At 24.9% G+C, this 18,897-nt stretch overlaps 1 protein-coding gene across 1 annotated transcript; it reads left to right on the top strand.

Moving 5' to 3' along the window:
- Positions 1-8,032: 8,032 nt before the first annotated feature.
- LOC145837277 (uncharacterized) lies at positions 8,033-17,247 on the top strand. Its single transcript, XM_082945081.1, has 5 exons — positions 8,033-8,163; positions 10,078-10,187; positions 12,479-12,618; positions 14,875-15,120; positions 16,587-17,247. Exons 1-5 carry the CDS (start codon positions 8,033-8,035, stop codon positions 16,923-16,925), a joined length of 966 nt encoding a protein of 321 aa, XP_082801207.1. The 3' UTR covers positions 16,926-17,247.
- Positions 17,248-18,897: the final 1,650 nt, after the last annotated feature.

Genomic DNA, 18,897 nt, shown 5'->3' with positions numbered 1-18,897 from the left:
TATTTTTTTTTTGGTATTTTCCAAGGGCCTATCTAAATAAGTGGTTTGAAAATTTAAAAAATACAAAACATACTTAAAAAATTCTTTTTTTAGTAGGACACGCAGTTACAACTTATATAGTAGGTTACGTTTTTTTTATCTGGTTATCAGCTGAACTGGGCACCGACCAACAGAGGTAAAAAAAAATGTCAGTCCAAAACTGCAAAAATTAGTGTACGAACCCTAAACTTAACTGCAAATAAACCACTTTTTTCATATATTACATTTATTGAGCAGTGGTTTCAAAATTAAAAAAACTAGTAAACATTGGCCCAAAAATTAAGAGTAAACTACAAAATAACTGTCAACAAGTTACGAATAAAAAAGTACTAGTTAGAACTATAGTCTGTTATTTAGAAATATAAAGTGTAAACCATGGTCCTTCATCAGAACCAAATCGGCATTTAAGATATATTTTTAATCACTATTGCTTCATTTTCTAATAAGATATTTGCAATTTGTACACAATTTTATCACTTTAAAACAATTTAAAATGTTAACACAACTTTTACAAAAATTATGTCTTTTAGTTTGAGAAAATGTTGTACTACATGCTAGCATAATATAATCTAATGTAATAATATATCTTAAAACTTATCGTAATATACTAATATAATGATCTAACATAATACTATATTTTATCGTAATATACATCTTATACTTTACCAAACAACTGTCGCTCTATTTTTTAAAAATATATTGGATATCCAAATAACTTAGTCAAACAGGTTTATATACAATGCAACTGTTGAAGTGTTTGATAATATAATTCTTTAATGAGAATTACTTTCGAACTCTTTGAAAACGATTTTTTTATTATTTTTTTTTTAAGTACACAACTTATCGAATTTTTATAAAATTTTATCTTATTTGTTACACTATTTCTTTATTTGCTAACAACTAGTGATGTAACGGACCCACAATTTTGGGTCTGGCCGGACCCGGATCCGTACTTTTTTTCCAAATTAGGATCCGGCTAGACCCGGATTCGGATTTTTTTTTCAAATTAGAATCCGGCCGGAAGCGGATCCGGAATTTTTTTTTCAAATTAAGATCCGGCCAGAACCGGACCCGGATATTTTTTCAAATTAAAATCCGGCTGGATCCGGAACCGGATTCTTAATACTCTAAGTTATTTGTAATGTAAGTAGAATGAAAACTACTATGTACGATAATGCAATTTTATATAACGAACTACTAACTAAGTATAATTATGTGAAGTTTATCTTTTATGTGTTATATCTAACTACATACTTTTGAATTTTGGAAAATTAAAGTCTAAAAAAAATTTAGATTAAAAAATATTAATGTGCTGCTAAAATAATTAAATAATAAGAAAGTTTATGATATGTTATTAAGGTCTAGTTAACATTAACAGTTAAAAAAAGTAGCTGGTATGTTTGCTAATTTTTTGAACAATATTTACATTTAAATTTTATTAAAATTTAAAGAACGAAAGAAAAACTTGAAATAGAAAGAGCAGTAAAAAAAAACTTTAAATTAACGACAAAAAGCACTGAAATATCTATTTTGCTAAACTTATTAACTTTCGATGATTTTTGGCTACCAGAATATCACCTAAATTTAGCTAATATCAGGGTTGCCACTCTTTGATTCAAAAAAACTAACCTGAGTGATTATAAACTTTCCTGAGTCAGAATGAGGTTTTGGAAAACCAAAAAAAAAAAATTACTTTGACCTAATAATCAGTAGAACAGCTAGCCACAAGGCTGAACATTTTAAGTAGTGTTTACAATTAAGGTTATAGGGGGGATAAACACTTTTTTTACAAGTTGATCTTATTTAATAGAATACTATCTTAGCTACCAGATGCTTTTTATAGCTTAACAAAATTCAAAGCAGTTTTTGAGATATAAGCAATCAAAGCCGGAGAGTTCCATAGGGACCTAATTGAAGGCGCAAGCTAAAAGCGCGGAAATATCTATTTCACTAAAAATCTATTTCCTCCTAGGTTTTTTAAGCGAGGTACCTCAAATTTTCAAAAAAATATTCTTTACGCAGTTTAAAAGCTTTTGAGTGTTGGAATTTCAAATATTTAAAATATACAAATATAAGGTCAAAAATTCAAAAAAAAACATCTTTTTTTTTTTAAAAAGGGGACTTTTTCTCAAAATAAAAAAATTTCACACACTCAAATGATTTAAAATTTAGAAAGATTAAACTGTAAAAACTTGAATAAGATTGCTTAAAAACTGTAGGAGGAGATCGATTTTTAATGAAATTGTTTTTTTTGCCTTTTTAGTTTGCACCTTCTATAAGGAAGCCATTGAGCTGGCCGGCTTTGACCCCTTGTATCTCGAAAACTACTTTGAATTTTGTTAAGCTGTAAAAAGTATCTGGTAGCTAAGATTAAAATCTATCAAATAAGATCAACTTGTAAAAATCAAGGTGGACCTCCCTATAGCCTTACCAATCTAAAATCAATCAAAATCAAGCTCTTGAACAAAACTAAGTAGAAAATCACAAAATATTGAAAACTGGATCATCTCCAACTCATTCAAAATCTAAAAGAAAACTAGCCTGAGTTTTTCAAAAAATCTTAAAACTAGTTTGAGTTTTTATACAAAACTAAACTAGCCTGAGGCAGCCTTAGATTTTTAAAAATTCCCAAAAATTTTCAAACTAGCAGGGTTGCCACTGTTTAAGTCAAATAAAAAACTAGCTAGAATGAGTTTAAACTAGCCTGAGTCTAAAATTACTTTAATCTAATAATCAGTAGAACAGCTAGCCATAAGGTTGAAAATTTTGTCGTAAAGATTTTAATTTTACAACATAGGTAACGAGTTGCATTTCTGAAATGTTTGTTTCATAGTTTAAACGTAAACAAATGTAAATTAGTCACGTGTACAAAATGAGCCAATCACGGTAGGTGTTTAATTTTCGAACGTATTTTCTGACGAAAATGACTCTTTTTAATTTACACAAGGGTTATTTTCGAAAAAATACTTTTCTGTATGCTCTTTTTTACTAACTAGATGCGAATCGGCCGGATCTCTGTTAGGATCCGGCCGGACCCGGATCCGGACTTTTTTTTTCAAATTAGGATCCGGCCGGACCCGGATCCGGACTTTTGTTTCAAATTAGAATCCGGTCGGACCCGGATCTGGATTTTTTTTTCATATCAAGATCCGGCCGGATTCGGATATCAGACAAAAATGGCAATATCCGGCCGGATCCGGACCCGGATAGTGAGTCCGGTACATCACTACTAACAACTTAGTTCTTTTTGTAAAAATAGATCCCAAATTAAAAATTTTATACGACAGATTATGGTTTTCAGAATTGTTAAAGTAAAAAAAAATCAGAAAAACAAACTAACAATTTTTAAGAAATAAAATTATAAGCTTGGTATGGAATTATAAAAAAAAAGACAATGCAATGTTGAATATTAATCTGTTAAAAAAAGCTTACTTGGAAGAAATTAAAAGCAAAAACTATAATTAGAAGTTTTTGAAGAAATATTTAGTTTAAAATATCTGCTCGCTAATTAAAAAAAAAACTAAAAAAAAGTGGAAAAAATAAAAATCTGACTCAGAAAGTTTAAAAATGTTCTTTTAAAGAGTTGATAAAAGTTAATTGATAACTTTAATTCAAAAAACTAGATAAACTCCTATGTTGTGCTTGAATTCACTAACTTTTGTTTTAAGAGAGAACAAAAGTTCAGAAAAGATTAAATGGTACAGGAAAAAAGAATTTATTAGAATAGCATTCAGTTTTTTGCAGTCTAAAACTTATCTCGATAATAAATGATAACTGCAAACACAAATTAACTTATTACTTAGCAAAAAGTATAAAATAGTTTTTTGTCATAAAAGGTTGTCTTAAATTGATCGTCACAGAAAAAAAAAGTTAACTAAATTTTAATTTTCCAGCAACAAATTAATTAAAAAATATTTTAATTAAATCTATAGAAAAATCTAAACGTTTACTCGATAACCAAAAGGTTTTTTTTCGTGCACCAGGTCCTTGGACCAAACTTTTTGAGTGTTTTTTGGCGTTCAATAAACATGATATACTTAAAAGAAAAGCAAATAAATAGGTTTTTAAGTAAAATAAAATGTAAAAAACGTTGAGTACAAAATAAAAACTAATTAAAACTGGGTAAGTGTCAAGTGTGCATGAAAGAAATATTTGTACGAAGACACTTTCGCGGGACGTCAACTTTGACCCAAGGGTCACTTTTGCACGAAGAAACTTTTGCATTGGTTGATTTTATTTATTTTTCTTACTTTTATTTATTATTGTTTTTTAATTATCACTGTTATTCCTAAACCTAACTCTCGGTCGGTATTTTTTTCCTTATTTATTTAAAATTTTGTATTTCATGCTTAGTTTTTTTTTTCTTTTTTTTTACTATCACTGTTACACCTAACCCTTATTTCTTTGGTTGGTAAATTATCTTACCCATTTTTTTTCAATTTTTTAGTTTTAACCGTCTCCTTTTTTTAAATCTCATGCAAAAATGACCATTCGTGCAAAATTATTTTAATGCAAAAGTTTCTTCGTGCAAACGTGCCTTCGTGCATATTTTACCCGTCCCCATTAAAACTATAGTTTTGTTAATAAAATTGTTTAGAAATTATGAAAGCCTTGTTTTGTACAAGTATATGTGATAGTAGTTACGTACAACTTGTTTATCTGCTAAAAAATAAAACAAAAAAGTATAAGTGTTTTTCACTCTAAATTGATTCACGTTAGAAATGCACGGCGTTACTTTTGCATAGGTGTTACTTATGTATATGTTTTTAGTTTTAGCTCGTAAAAATTTTCATCAGCTCCTCACTTTTGTACGAGTTGTCATTTTTGTACGGTTAAACTTTTTGTTTAGATATAACGAGTGCACGGATTTTAGGCTTTTGGTTTTTGAATAGTTATAGTGTATATCAAGGTTAAAAGAAATTAATTTTGATTATTTGTTTTGATGTTAAATTAAAATATTTATTTATAGATACAAACATTTTATTAAAGCAAGAGTGACAACCGTAGAAAAGCAGAATATATTCAAATATGTCACAGACCCCTAAGAACTTTATTTATTTAAAGTAAAGAGTTCAGATATACTTATTAACCCTTTTATACTGGGTTGCCACCCACTCAGGCTACTCAAAACAACTCTAGCTAGTCTTAAACTTATGAAAAACTCTGGTTGACTCAGACTTGTGTGATTTATTTTCAAAATTCAGGAAAATTTCTTAAAGTTTAGGCTAAATTTTATGGCTTTAATATTTTTATTAAAAATTCTGCTTTTATTAATTACTTTTGTTATTTTCAGGTATTTAAGCTTGATTATTAGTATTTTGTCAGTTCTCTTGTAAACTAAGGCTAAATCAATCTAGCTTAATGTGTTTGCTCTTAGACTAATTTTATTCACTCAGATTGGCCTTTATGTCTTAAACTGACGATCATCTACTAGAATTTGTGTCAACGATAAATAAAATGATTAAAATAAGACATCTGTAAACGAGACTAAGTGCTTAATGATATGTTACGATTTTTTCTTTGTCTAAATGTGCACAGCATAGTTGCTAGAATGAGTGAGAGTAATGTCAAACAACTACTCGATCATTTTTAGCTTTTGCACTTGTTTTGGTTTTTATCTATGTGAGAATACTTAAACTTTGGCCACCCTGGTTCATAGTATTTGAAAAATGCAAGAACACTTGCTGTAGCTAACGTTTATTGTTTTTCACTGATAACTGAAAAAAAAATATGTCTAAACTTTATATACTGTTAGTAAACTAATATTTCTTTTTTGTATGTTCAGCTGTTATTGGCAATACTAATTTAGCTGAAAATTGTTTATAAAAATACTACTCTTAACATTTCAAACGTAAATAGAAATTATTTTAAATTGATATTTTGATTAATAGGTTTTATAATGCTACAGTACAATAAACAAGTGAAAACATTTATGTAATTATTAGGTAGTAAACGAAATCTATATATAAAAGAATCAAAGCACATAAATAACAAAACATTAAAATATCTAAGCACTTTTTTTATTTAGTACACAAATGTATTTACTTATTAAAAGACTTCAATTTTGAGCTATTTTTATCTTTATTTAGAATTGTCTAATTATAAGTCAACTATTCAGTTTTTAAGGTGTAGAAATAACACCAAATTAATAGAATAAAGTTTACACAAAACTATTAATCTTGATAATTAAACATTAATGTAAAGAAGGTAGTATTCCTTGTAACTAAAAAAAGTTTTTTTTACAAGAAAAACGTGATGTTAAAATTGTAAGTTGTTATTTAGCTTTAAAGACCTGATCAAATTATAAACTAGTTTTCTACGAAGTAAAAAAAAATAAGTTCGTTTACTCCTTTTACGACAAAAAGTTTACGAATTTTTGAAAATCGTGTTATAAAGTTTGCAGTCTGAATGTGGAATAAGTTACATAACAAGTAGTATTTAAATACAAAAACTAATAGTTGTGTACTATACTGTTTTTAAAGTTTTTCTTTCATTTGTTCATAAAGTTTTGAAATACAGATAGAAATTTAATGATTGTTTTAACTTGTCCAGTGATATCCGTAGCAAAAGAAGAATAGTTCATTATTACGAAACTGTATTACTTTGCTGCCAAACTTTATTATTTTTTTATGAACATTAAGTATGACTGTCATCGACAGAGACTGCAAAAATTACGAAAAAATAGAAGAATGTGATAACATTACGCACATTGAGTCTTGTTTATAAATTGATTCATGACGTGGTCAGTCAATTAACTTTTATTTTCAAACACGACTAAGCTTGATAAAACTGAACTACTATTCTTAAAATATTTGAGTTGTAATAGATTTAAAGTTTATTTTAATTTTTATAATTCTTGTATCTAAGTCAATAAAAGACTTGAAAACATACTTGATTAAATACAAATAAATAAATACTAAAAAAAACTTATATCGTATGCTTGAAGATGTTGTCTTTTTAAACTTTACATTTAAACTATGATGTTTTTTTTAAACAAAAATCTAATGAGGTATAGAATAAAATAAATTTTATACAGAGTGTATTTATAAATTATTTATAACAGTACTTTTAAGTAGTTTAAAGAAAACTTTATGAAATTAAATAACTTTAGTAAATACTAAGACATCTGATCTTTATAGAATATACATTGTTACTTATACTGTAAAGTTAAATTTTGTAACTTCTAGAACTTTACTAAAGATAATGTTTAACTACTAACGTCATAACTTTTGTATTTTTACAAACTTTTAATAATGAAAAAATTGTTACTTTGTTTTAAAATTTAATTCATAAGCTTTTATTTGAATAACCTAAACTGCCAGGGGCAATAGAACATGCTTATTGTTGATAATTCAAATCGTCAAGAAAATAAAACAAGTATACAATTTCTTTATAATAAAATAAACTGTATATATAAAATTCTTAAAGATTAATTTTATTTTTGCAGTATATTATCAATAAAGCTTAAGTTTAATATTTAAAGCAATAATAAGTTTATGATTTTGATCAAACTTTTTTTGAATACAAGATTTTACCAATTTGTCAAAGTTGTTATTTCAATTTAACTTCGATGACTCTATATTTATCATTTTAAGTTTAATTTTAAATTTAGTTATGACTTAAGTGGTTTTCGTACGAAGTAAGTTATAAAAGTTTGTTAAAATAAAAACTTAAAACTTGTTTTTTTTTGTAACAAAGTTATCTGTTATTTTAAATGGTTTGGTTATCTTGTTTAAATGTGCTGCTAAAAGTATATTTCGGACTTTTCTTGAAACAAAAGGAATGTCTGTTAAATTTTCAGAAATTTAAATGTCATGTAAAAGTAATGAAATTTAACGGCCTATAACAGATTTGTCTGATAAAATTGTAATTGATCATGGAGAAGTGTTTTTTCTTCAAAAAAATTTCTCTCGATTTGTTTATAAATTAGACGAAAGCTCGTTTAAAGCTGTAATTCATTAAGTTAAGTTGACCGAAACAGATGTTAGAAATAATGAATAAATCAAGGTTTCAGCAAGCAAAAATTTTGTCTCCGATGATCACAACTTCGCCATCAATTAGAAGAAGCTGTGACAGCCTAATAAACTCCCAATTCAACGTCAAACTATCTTCGAAAAACGATCGGTTTGTCTAAATTATGGGTGTTTGTTTAAACTAAAGGTTTTTTTTTAACTTTTAAACATGAGTCAATATAGGTGTTAAGTATTTTACACAATAGAATGCTATTTCTCGACTGAGTCATTTAAAAACTTGGTAAATTTAAAACTTTAGTACTTAACAAACCTAAAGTTTTAGCTATGAGTTCTAAATACAAATTTTATTCCTCAAAAATAGTTAATTATCTACTATTTACTGTAACTTTATTATTTAAATAATTTAATAAACTTTATAATCAAAATAAATAATTTATAATCAAAACAAACGTGCGCTTGTTTGAATAGATCAAGTCATTTTATTAAAGTAACATATTTTTTGTGCAAGTTTTATAGTGCTCTTAATTATAGAAGTAAAAAACTATTTGTTATCTTAAATATATCCTGTATCACAAACGGTTCAGTACAATACCTTAATATAAGACAATAACTCTCATGGTTGCAACATTATGAGTTTATAAAGCTATTTCTAATCAAAAAAGAAGTACAATGCATAAGTTTGTAATACATTTAAAGGTTGTTTTTAAGTTTAATGTTTGAACTGATTTCTTTGATAGATTAAATTACTGTTTGAGTAGTTTGACTGTTAAAAAAGTATAAATTTTGTTTATCAAGTTTTAAAACACAGTTTTTATCAAAATGTATATTTTTTACATAAAACGTTAACCAATATCAACAGCAAAATATTTAAAGTAAACAATGTTTTATATCGCTAATTTTTTAGTGATAAAGCAAATTTTTCTATATTATGTTTCGACTACAAGTAAACTTTTTTTTTTTTTTTTGCACTTTCTAAAGTTCTAAAATGTACTTACCAAACAAAAGAGTTGTTATTTTTGGATTTAGATAAGAGTCCAAAAAAAAAATAACTATGATTTTAATTGTTTTTTATACAAGTATCGATTACTTATTTTAAAATATCTGATTCTTTTAAGATAATTTTTTATGTTAAAATTAAAACAACAAAAAAACTTAAGTTCTAAGAAATGCTTATGTAATTTTCAAGTTGTAAATCAGTATATAGTTGAAAATGTAAGTGTTCAACTAGTTAAAATTTGTGAAAAGAATAAAAAACAAAATTGAAATAAAAAAATATATATAACTGTACTTATTTAAAAAGTCTACAAAGATGCTACTTGTGCCTTATAACTTTTTATAGGAACATAGACTTAATATACAATTACTTTAAAACTTTAATAACTAAGTGTTCTATAATATTTTAATTATCTATAAGCGAAAAGATATATTTGTGTTATTTTGTTAAAGTTCCGTGAGTAGAAGTATTTATGTAAAAAACAACAAAAAACACAAGTTTTTAAAATATAAATGATTTCTCCAAACAGTTTTTGTCCCTTTAATGGTCATAACATTTGTAAAATATTTAATCTTTTGTTAAATCTTAAACAAAAAAGCACAGACTAAAAAACATTATGAAAAGCTTTCTAGATAAAAAAAAGTTTTTTAAAAAATACTTAATATAAAAGTTTTCTTATTTATGGAAAAAAAAGAGCAATCTTTTTTCCTGAGTAACATTACCATAAAGCTTTTTTTATCTTTTTATCAAAGCTTGTAGTAAATTTATAAGCTCAAGTATTAAAAAATCTACAAATTTGTTTTCTAAAATAAAATTTTAAACTTATACGACCAACTATAATAATAAATTAAGTATTCAAATTTAAATATTAACAAAAAAATTACTAAAATAATATTTGATAACGATCATAGTTTGTTGCAATACAAAGAGTCATAAAACTAAAAGATTACATAAGAACTAACAAAATTATTAGAAACGTTTAACGCTGTAATAACAACTTAAATGTTTTAAAAATAAACAAGCGAATAAGTTTTGGTTGTAAATTTACTTAATTCACAAATATTTTGACAGTTTTGCTAGACGTCACTCTGAAACACTATCAAGAGGACTTATGATTAACAACAAAAGAACCAAATTTTTCAATTTACTTGTACTAGGCGACCGTGGAGTAGGAAAATCTGGTAAGTTTTGTACTAAAAATAAGCATACAAACTTAAACCGTTTACATTTAACATTTTTAAAGCTAAAGTAGTTACGTTTTATTGCCTCTTGTAGCTAATCTTGAAACTGCAGTAAACAAGAATTAGTAAAGCTTTTAGTTTACTGCAATTTACTAGCTGTTATATTTAAAGAAACTTTTTTTTGTTTTAGTGATTTTTGATAAAATACTTGGACTTAATGAAGCTATAAGATAAAATGTTTACATAAACTATTGTTTACAGTTATATTGACTCTAAAAAGAAGTTGTAAAGAGTTTTGTGGTATTAAAATTTCATACAATTTTTTTAATACTATGTATATATGTTATGCATGAATTTTTTATCTAATAAAGTAAACTAACTCTGAAAAAAAAAAAAAATTTAATAAAATGTATTTGCACATTTATTCAAAATTCTTATTGTTAGTACCTACCATTTTATATAATTAGTTACGAAAAAAGTATTTTAAGAGTTTATTGTTATAAATAAGATTTTTTTTTTAGATTTGAACAGATGTTAGTTGCTATAAAAAAGATAAAAACATTATTTTAAACTATATGTCAAAAAAATAAAACGTGCTTTACAGCTTTACATTTTTAAACAGCATACAAATATGGTAAAAATATTTAGATAATTTTCATTAAACCTACACAATTTCTAAAGACTTCCAAATGCAATTTTTTAAAGCTAACATATTAATAAAAATTTCAAAAGTTATCTAAAATACTTTTTTCTATACAAAAGTTTGTTTTTGAAGTTATTTATATCGTGTTAAAATCTAGTTCTTAAATAAATATAATTTTTAAAACTATAACATAATTAAATAAAGGTTAAAATAAACGTTATTATGTTGTATAAGTACAAATAGTACGCTTTGTATAGATAAACGTTAACATGCCATACTGTTGACTACATACACGATAAATTTAAATTAATTTTTTTTTGTTTGGCTGATTTTCTTTTTAAGTTTTTTTATGGGCATAATTACTTTGTATGACTATTTTTAACACTCTAAATACTTTAGGTTATAATAATTGCTTAAAAAAATGTTTCAAGAAAAAGTACTGTTAAACATCCTTTCTTTTGGTATATGCCAATATAAAAAAAATGTTTTTCATAATCATACAAACAGTAAACATTTTGTTGTAAAAATAGCATAGATAAGTAGCTAAAGGCTGTTTTGTTTTTTATTTTATTTGAAAAGCAGATACTATAAAATATACTTCTAAACAAGAATACATGACAACTCTTAGTATAAAATAATACAAACATTTCAAATATAAATTCAATAAAAAAAAATAAAATAAAAATACCAATATATTAAGTACTAACAATATGTGTAATTTTCAAATAACTTGAAACCTTACTTTATTTTTAAGATTGTTTAGCGTAGTAAACATAACAACCAATTTCCCTTTGAGTTTATTTAAAAGTTAAAAATAAATAATACTTTAAAATGAGGAAAAGAATTATGTTTGGAAAAAACGAATTTTAAATATACAACTTATGTTTTTATGAACCCACTTTTTAGGTTATATAGAAATAAATTTTTAACGATTGAGTTACCTTTTATTAAATCAAAACTTACTAAGTTAATTTAACTTCTTTTTATAAATAAAAATGGTTGTTTATGCAACAATTCGGTTCATACAACTCGCTATGTTTATAATTTTTTGATTAATTAAAGTGTTATTTTTAAACTAGTTTGAAAGTGATAATTAAAACTTTTTTTGTTATCAACTTATATATTGTCTAAAAATATTAAGTTCAAAAATATAGTAATCCTACTCGTTATTTATAACGCATTTTACAGACCAAACAGTTGTAATTTGAAATTTTGATAAAAAAAAAAAAGTTTTCGTTTTTATAACTTATAAATCAGTTTTACTATTTCGAAAATATTTAAAATGTCTCTTCTGATTAGATGCGTGCGTATTTGAGTAATTTATTTTTTTATAGTATGACGTTGTAAAATCGACCTCAAGTTTGGTGTTTGTCGTAATGTAACATGCATTCAATCTTAAACTGCATAATCAGTCACATAGTTTTACAAAAAAACTAAAACTGTTTGTGAACAGATATTTAATATAATTTTCATAATTTAAACAGTGCGATAAAAAAATAAAACACAGTACTTTAATTCCGAGAAAATATATAATTGATAATTTATAAATCTTAATTTCGTGATAAAAGTATGTAAATTAGAAACCTTGAAAAAAATATTTTTATACAATTATGGAAATATAATTCTTTTAAAAATAATGAACTTTCAGCACTGACGGTAAGATACCTTACAAATCGGTACATAAGAGATTACATGTCAGGCGAAAACCAGTTTTACAAGCTGGAAGTTGGCGACCCGAGGTTTCCGCCTGGAGTATCATTCAGAATTTTAGATACCAGCTCTTCGGAGGTTAACTAATACTTTGAAGTACTATAAAGCAAAAAGTAAAAAAAATATCTTAAATTGTGTTTCATTTACCTTTAAAACTGTTACAAAGTGCTATTAATTGTTTAATAGTTTACATTAAAATAAAACCTTAATGCATAACAACTTTTTTTATATGAAACTATTAGTACTGCTTTTTGCAACTATATTTATCTTAATTGTACTAATGTATTAACTAAAATAGCATAATAGCAAATAAAATGCCACAAAATATCATTAGATGACTTTACTTAATAAATTTTTATAAAAATTATATAAATGATAAGACGAAAGTAGTTTTCTATTTAAAGAAAGTTTTATAAATAGTCGTGCGCAAACAACGTGCAGTAATGACATTTTTATTTGCTCTAAATAAAAACTAAACTTTATTAAAAATTTAAAATTCTCCAAATCATCATTTGTGTATTTACTGTAGCTGAAATCTTAATAAAATTAGCTACGAAGTAAGTGTATAATCTAGACGATGAATCATTTTAAATGTTCCTCGTTCAAAAAATGTTTCACGCTATTTTGAAATTACTTTTTTTTTATCAAACACAACTGTCAAATAAAAAAAGCAAGATAGAGATAAACAAAAAAACTGTTGTCTGAGTAGACAGAGTTTTAATTTCTAAATAAATAAAAGTTTAGGATATAATACAAACCTGTGTTATTATAATAAAACTTTAGTTATTTTTTTCACAAAAAAGTTTTAAGACAACTCGTTTTATTCCAAAAAAAACTCAAAAACCTAAATTAAGTTAGAAAATGTTTTAACTTTTATTCATTTAAGAGATGAAAAACATAGAAAAATATTTTATTATCAAAAATCGACTTTGTTTGATATCAAAAGTATTTTTATTTGTTGCTGTTATACTTTTTGTAAAGTTTTAAGCAAATATATGCTTGTTTTAGAAAATGTAAGTTGCTGAAATATCTAGTTAAGTGACTAACCAGTTAAAAAACAATTTATATTGATCATGACTTTTATTATGAACTTTTTAATAGATAAATTATTATATGTAATTACAACTGTTTTTCATCTAAGTTAAATTATATAAAGAAGAACTACAGTTTTACATAAAAAGCTGAAAAATATTCGTATTAAAATTTTTGATTTATTTCTAGAAATCAAATTTGAAAAACTATTAACTGACTTAACTTACACATTCAAGCTTCAGAAAAGTATGCAATATTAAATAAGTTCAAGCATTTTTCACACGAAAAGTTATAACATAAGTATTTGATTTATTATATTGTAGTACATTTAAAGTACATACATCAGACATGTTTAGAAAAGTAAAATCTGTAACAAAGATTTTTTGAAGATAGATTGATTTAGACACATGTTACACAGACTGCCTGTTCAAGTGTTCGATTGCAAACATTCAGTTTCAAATGTCAAACAAGGTGTTGATGCATAATAACCGTTCGCGAGTTAGAATTAAACTAACTTCAACTTTTAAAAATATTGCTTAATTTAGTTTTATAAACTTGCTAAAACTTTTTATAAATAATACAAATAAAACAAAAACACTTTTTTTCAACAGTTTTATTATTTTAAATTAGATTTTTAATATACTTAAAGTTTTGATCTACCAATATTTTTATTGTTTCAGTTAGCTTTGGGCCCGAAAACATAAGTATCTGTCCAGGGATGTATTTTTCATCTTTAAGACATTTTATAAAAATTACATAAGTTGTGGTATTAATAAAAAAGGTTCTAAATGTTTCTTATTTTATTTTTAGTACACAGCAGTGTAAATTACTGTTTTTTAATGACTATTTCGTTTTAATTTTACTTTTGAAGAATTTTCACTATATGTTTACAGTACAAAATATTTGTTAATTAATCGGCTCGCCAACACTTTTTTAACAATTTTGGCTAATTAAAGGTTATTTATAGTAAATTTGGCCTATTAAATAAAAAATTTTCCATTCCTAAGTCAGTTTAAGTAACTGAAATACTAACTATTGTCGTGTAGATTTATCTAGTTTTGAAGTTTACGAAATAAAAGCGTAAAACGAAGATTTTGTAATTAAGGAGCAAATACGTTCATAACCTTAAATTGATTTTTTTTCAAGTTATAACAAATAAGAAGTTTGTTGAACACAACTCAGTTTTTTTTCAAAGGACGTGCTGTGTAGAAAGACCTTTTTGTCATCGAGCTACACACCATTTTATTAATCTATTATATATTTACATAGGTTGTTAAATTAACTATATAACTTTTTAAACAGAAACTTTCCCCTTTTAATCTGGTTGAAAACAATATTCAATGGGCAGATGGTATTATAGTTGTTTACGATGTTTGTAATAAAAAAACATTCGACTTTGCACACCAAATAATTGAGCAAATACGAAAGGAAGGTAAAGCCAACAGTAGTAAATCAACATCGCTACTGCGACAGTTTTATAAGAAGAAGAAAAGTCACAAGTACCAGCCGGTCATGCTTATTGGAAACAAATCAGACATCATGCTAAATGTAAGTTTATCTGAGTTGATAAAATCTAGTACTTTGTAAAGGTCAAAACTTACTTGTTATTGAAAAAATACTGTTCTGTTCAATTCAATTATTGTATTTATTTTAAAAAAGTGTTTAATTTTTATTTACTTTTTTAAAGTTTGATGTATGGTAAAAGTTTAAAATGTAATATAAATGTAAGTTAATTAAATTAGTCAGTTGAAGTTTAATGTCGCTTTTGCCCTAAAAATATATATATTTCGTTTAAAGTTTAGACACTGTTAATTAAACACAAAAGTATAAAGAGTACTAATCTAAAAAAAAACTTTTTTAAGTCTAAATGGTTATGTAACTTTTTATTAACGTAATTGGAACTTAATTTACTTGCGATTGATAAAACGTGATTGGAAGTTAAGCTTGTGGAAAATGATTTTTAAGCATAAAATGTGATTTTGTTATCTTAAGTACTTTTATTCATAGTTAAGATATTTAATAGATACTTTCTTTAACCTAAAAGTATTGTGCTAAAATATAGATTTGTTCAATTTCGTTTTCAGACAAGTTTTATACGTCAGAACTAAATGAATTTTTTGATAAATTAAGTTTCTTTGACAAACAAAATTAAAACTTAAAAATAGTTTAAAAATTAAATTTTTAACAAATAAAGAAAATAAAACGAATGCAACTAGTTTCAAAACCGTACACTTCAAGTTCTAAAAATGTAAAAAACTTTTCAAATTTGGTTAAATTTTATTTGTGTTACAAAAACTCGAAGAACTATCAAACATGTGGCATCATTTTTTTTTGTAATACAGCGGAATTTATAATGTGAGCACTTTAAGAGGTCTTCACTAGATCTCAAATTATATGAGAACAAAAACTTTTGCAATTTATTTCTAGATTTTTTAAAATGAACAAAAAGACTATCTCCATTTTAGTAACACAATTATAACACATTTATTTTTGTAAAACCATGGAAAAGTCAATTGACGCTTGTTTTTAGTACAGATAGTTTTTATTGCTTCAAGTTATGAACTTTTTATTGTTAAGATGCTTAAGTTACACACAATCAAGAAAACTAAAAAATATAAGAGCTTTAATTAATCTCTTTCTTTTGAATTAAGTTCCTAAAATAATCTAGAGTCTATCGTACTTTTATTAAAAATGTGTAAATACTAGCTAATATTCTTTGTAAAAGGCTTTGACTTGTCTGAAAATGTACGTATTTCACGTAAAGTACGCACTTTTGTCTAGGTTTAAGGTGCTTACCTTTTGATGTCCTAGTACAGTATTTAAAACCCTTTTTATTTTAATCTCCAAACTTAAATAAATTGCCGAGACAAGTTATAATCTAAGAATAACTTTAAATTCAAAGTAACTAGTCAGTTTTGTATATAACAAAATGAGAAAATTCCATAGCGTGTTTAAGTTTATATTTAGCTAAGTTTTAAGCTTTAGTATAAGTATTTTATGAACTTACATTTCAGGATATAGAAAAAGTTTCAAAGGCAGAAGCTCAAAGCCTAGCGGAAGAAAATTCAGATATAATTGTTAATTTTCAAGAACTATCAGCTGCTGAAGGTTTAGAGGATTTAAGAAGCTGTATAAATACATTTTTAAACAAATCAACAAAACTTTGTTTGAGTAAAAGCAAATTTACTTCAAGTAACGATATCATAAACAGCCCTTTCCCAGAACAAACAGACGAAGTTCAGGCTAAAAGTATTAAGTCAAAAAATCCTTTTGAACATGTCAACTTGTTTAATTACTTGTACAAAAGAGGCAGAAAAAATTCAAGACAACTTTGTATGGAAACAGTTGCTTAAAATTGTAATTAATCTAATATTATTCTAAGTAAACTGTTATCTAGCTTGGCCTAGAGTCGCTTATTTTTTATTAAAATTTTTTGGAACTTATGAAAATTTAAAGGGCTCCTTAACTGCCAAATACTAATCATAAAAGAACTGAAACTGAAACCTTTCTTTTATAAGTTTGACCAACTTTTAAAACTCAATTTATTTTTTTAAATTTTCTATGTTATACTAACAAGACAAGACCAACTTTTTAGCTAGATAAACTTTCAGTTGATATACTTTTAAATTAAGTAACTAAAATTAAACAAATTTATACTTTCTAAAAGTACTTTAATTACACTATTTTACTCTGATACTTTTAGATGATAATGTAAAAGATGCTTTTATTTATTATTTTTTAAACATTCAGGTTTTTTAAATATTTCAATATAAAAATTTAAAACATACTGCTCTTGTGTTGGTACTATCACTTATATATGTCCTAATTTTAATACACTTAATTTGAAATTAAAGTTGTTAGATTATAGTTTTTAACTAAAATAAAAATTTATAAAAAAGTATTGAAATATCACTAAAATAACTAGTGGTCTTTTAACTTTTGTAAAGTGTGCTTAGTTGATTAGTTTGTGAAATATATATTAACTAGTTGTGTATATACAAGCTTATTTTTGTATAATATTGTATTAGAAAACATATTGTTTATTAATTTTTTTTTTGTACTAAAACAAAGTTAAAAAAAACTGTTTAAATTAGTTACGTACTTCTATTTTTATAATTAAATTTAAAGCTAGTAAAAAGTAGTAGAAACAGCTGAAATTTCTGTTAAAATTACAATATATACATAAAATACTTTAGCATTTAAGAATAAAAAAAAGGTAATTAAAATTTATTTCTAAAAAAGATTAGTAGTTTAGTCTACATCTAACAAAGGCGAAGCAAAATGTATACTAATATATCTTAGTAAAGCTTTTGATAGGTTGGATAGAAAAAAATTACTAAAAAAATAGAATATTTATTGTATAAAAGGAACAATACAGCCTTTATCGAAATAATATCTAACTGAAACGAAGGAGTTTGAAGGTTCAATGAAGTCGATGTACTTGTAAATAAATCACTTAGATGTATTCATTATAAAAAATAAAAAATTTAAGATACCTAAAAACAACATAAATAATATTTGGTGAAGAAAAATGTTTGAAATTTGAGCTAGGTGATTCTTACGTATATATAAAGAAACGATTTTTTACTACGTAATTCTAAGTCTTATTCCAAATCGGTAGGAATTTTTATGGGTAGTTTTAAATATTGGGTACTTTTAATTGCAGCAACTTTGCAAAAAAAAGTACCCAATATTTCGATGATGTCATTAGCTGTACTTTGGGTACTTTTGAAGCTTAAAATTTCTAAACAAAACAAAATTGCTGTTTAGGCCTATGATAAATTCACTTTGTTTATTTTTTCTAAATATGAAAATATTTATAACTGAAATAAAACAATAGAATAATACTAAACATTTCCCTATGTTAGCAAAATTATACCAATATAATTTTCAACCTTGATATGTTTTGTGTAAATTTCAATTTTAAATTCAAACACAAATTAAGCTATTGATTTTTAAAATTGTTCTTTTATATTTTATTAATAAATTTAAGTCATAGAAAAATTCAAACTAGGTATACATTATGTACTTAAATAAAAGCTACCTTTTTTAGTTTGAAATAAAGTTAACAGGGAGCCATCAAACCTAGATGCTTATGGGAATCTTGGAATGTTGTATAAAATCCTAGAATGACTTGAAATTCTGATCACTTGTCTTTTCTAGAAAAGTAAATAAGACTTGCAATAAAAAAATATATTAAATTTAGAAAAGTTGAAAAAATTTCTAAAAAACTTTAGGAGCTACCTTGGGTACAGGAAGGGTGTAGATCATTTTTATTACAAGTTAATGTCACTTTATAAATTTTTATCTAAACTACAAGTAGCT

The sequence above is a fragment of the Thalia democratica genome, chromosome 1 (genome assembly GCF_965202585.1).
Source record: "Thalia democratica chromosome 1, ktThaDemo2.hap1.1, whole genome shotgun sequence".
In the NCBI taxonomy this organism is placed as follows: domain Eukaryota; kingdom Metazoa; phylum Chordata; class Thaliacea; order Salpida; family Salpidae; genus Thalia; species Thalia democratica.
The sequence above is the reverse complement of the archived record's forward strand: the minus strand, read 5'-3'. Positions and strand labels throughout refer to the sequence as shown.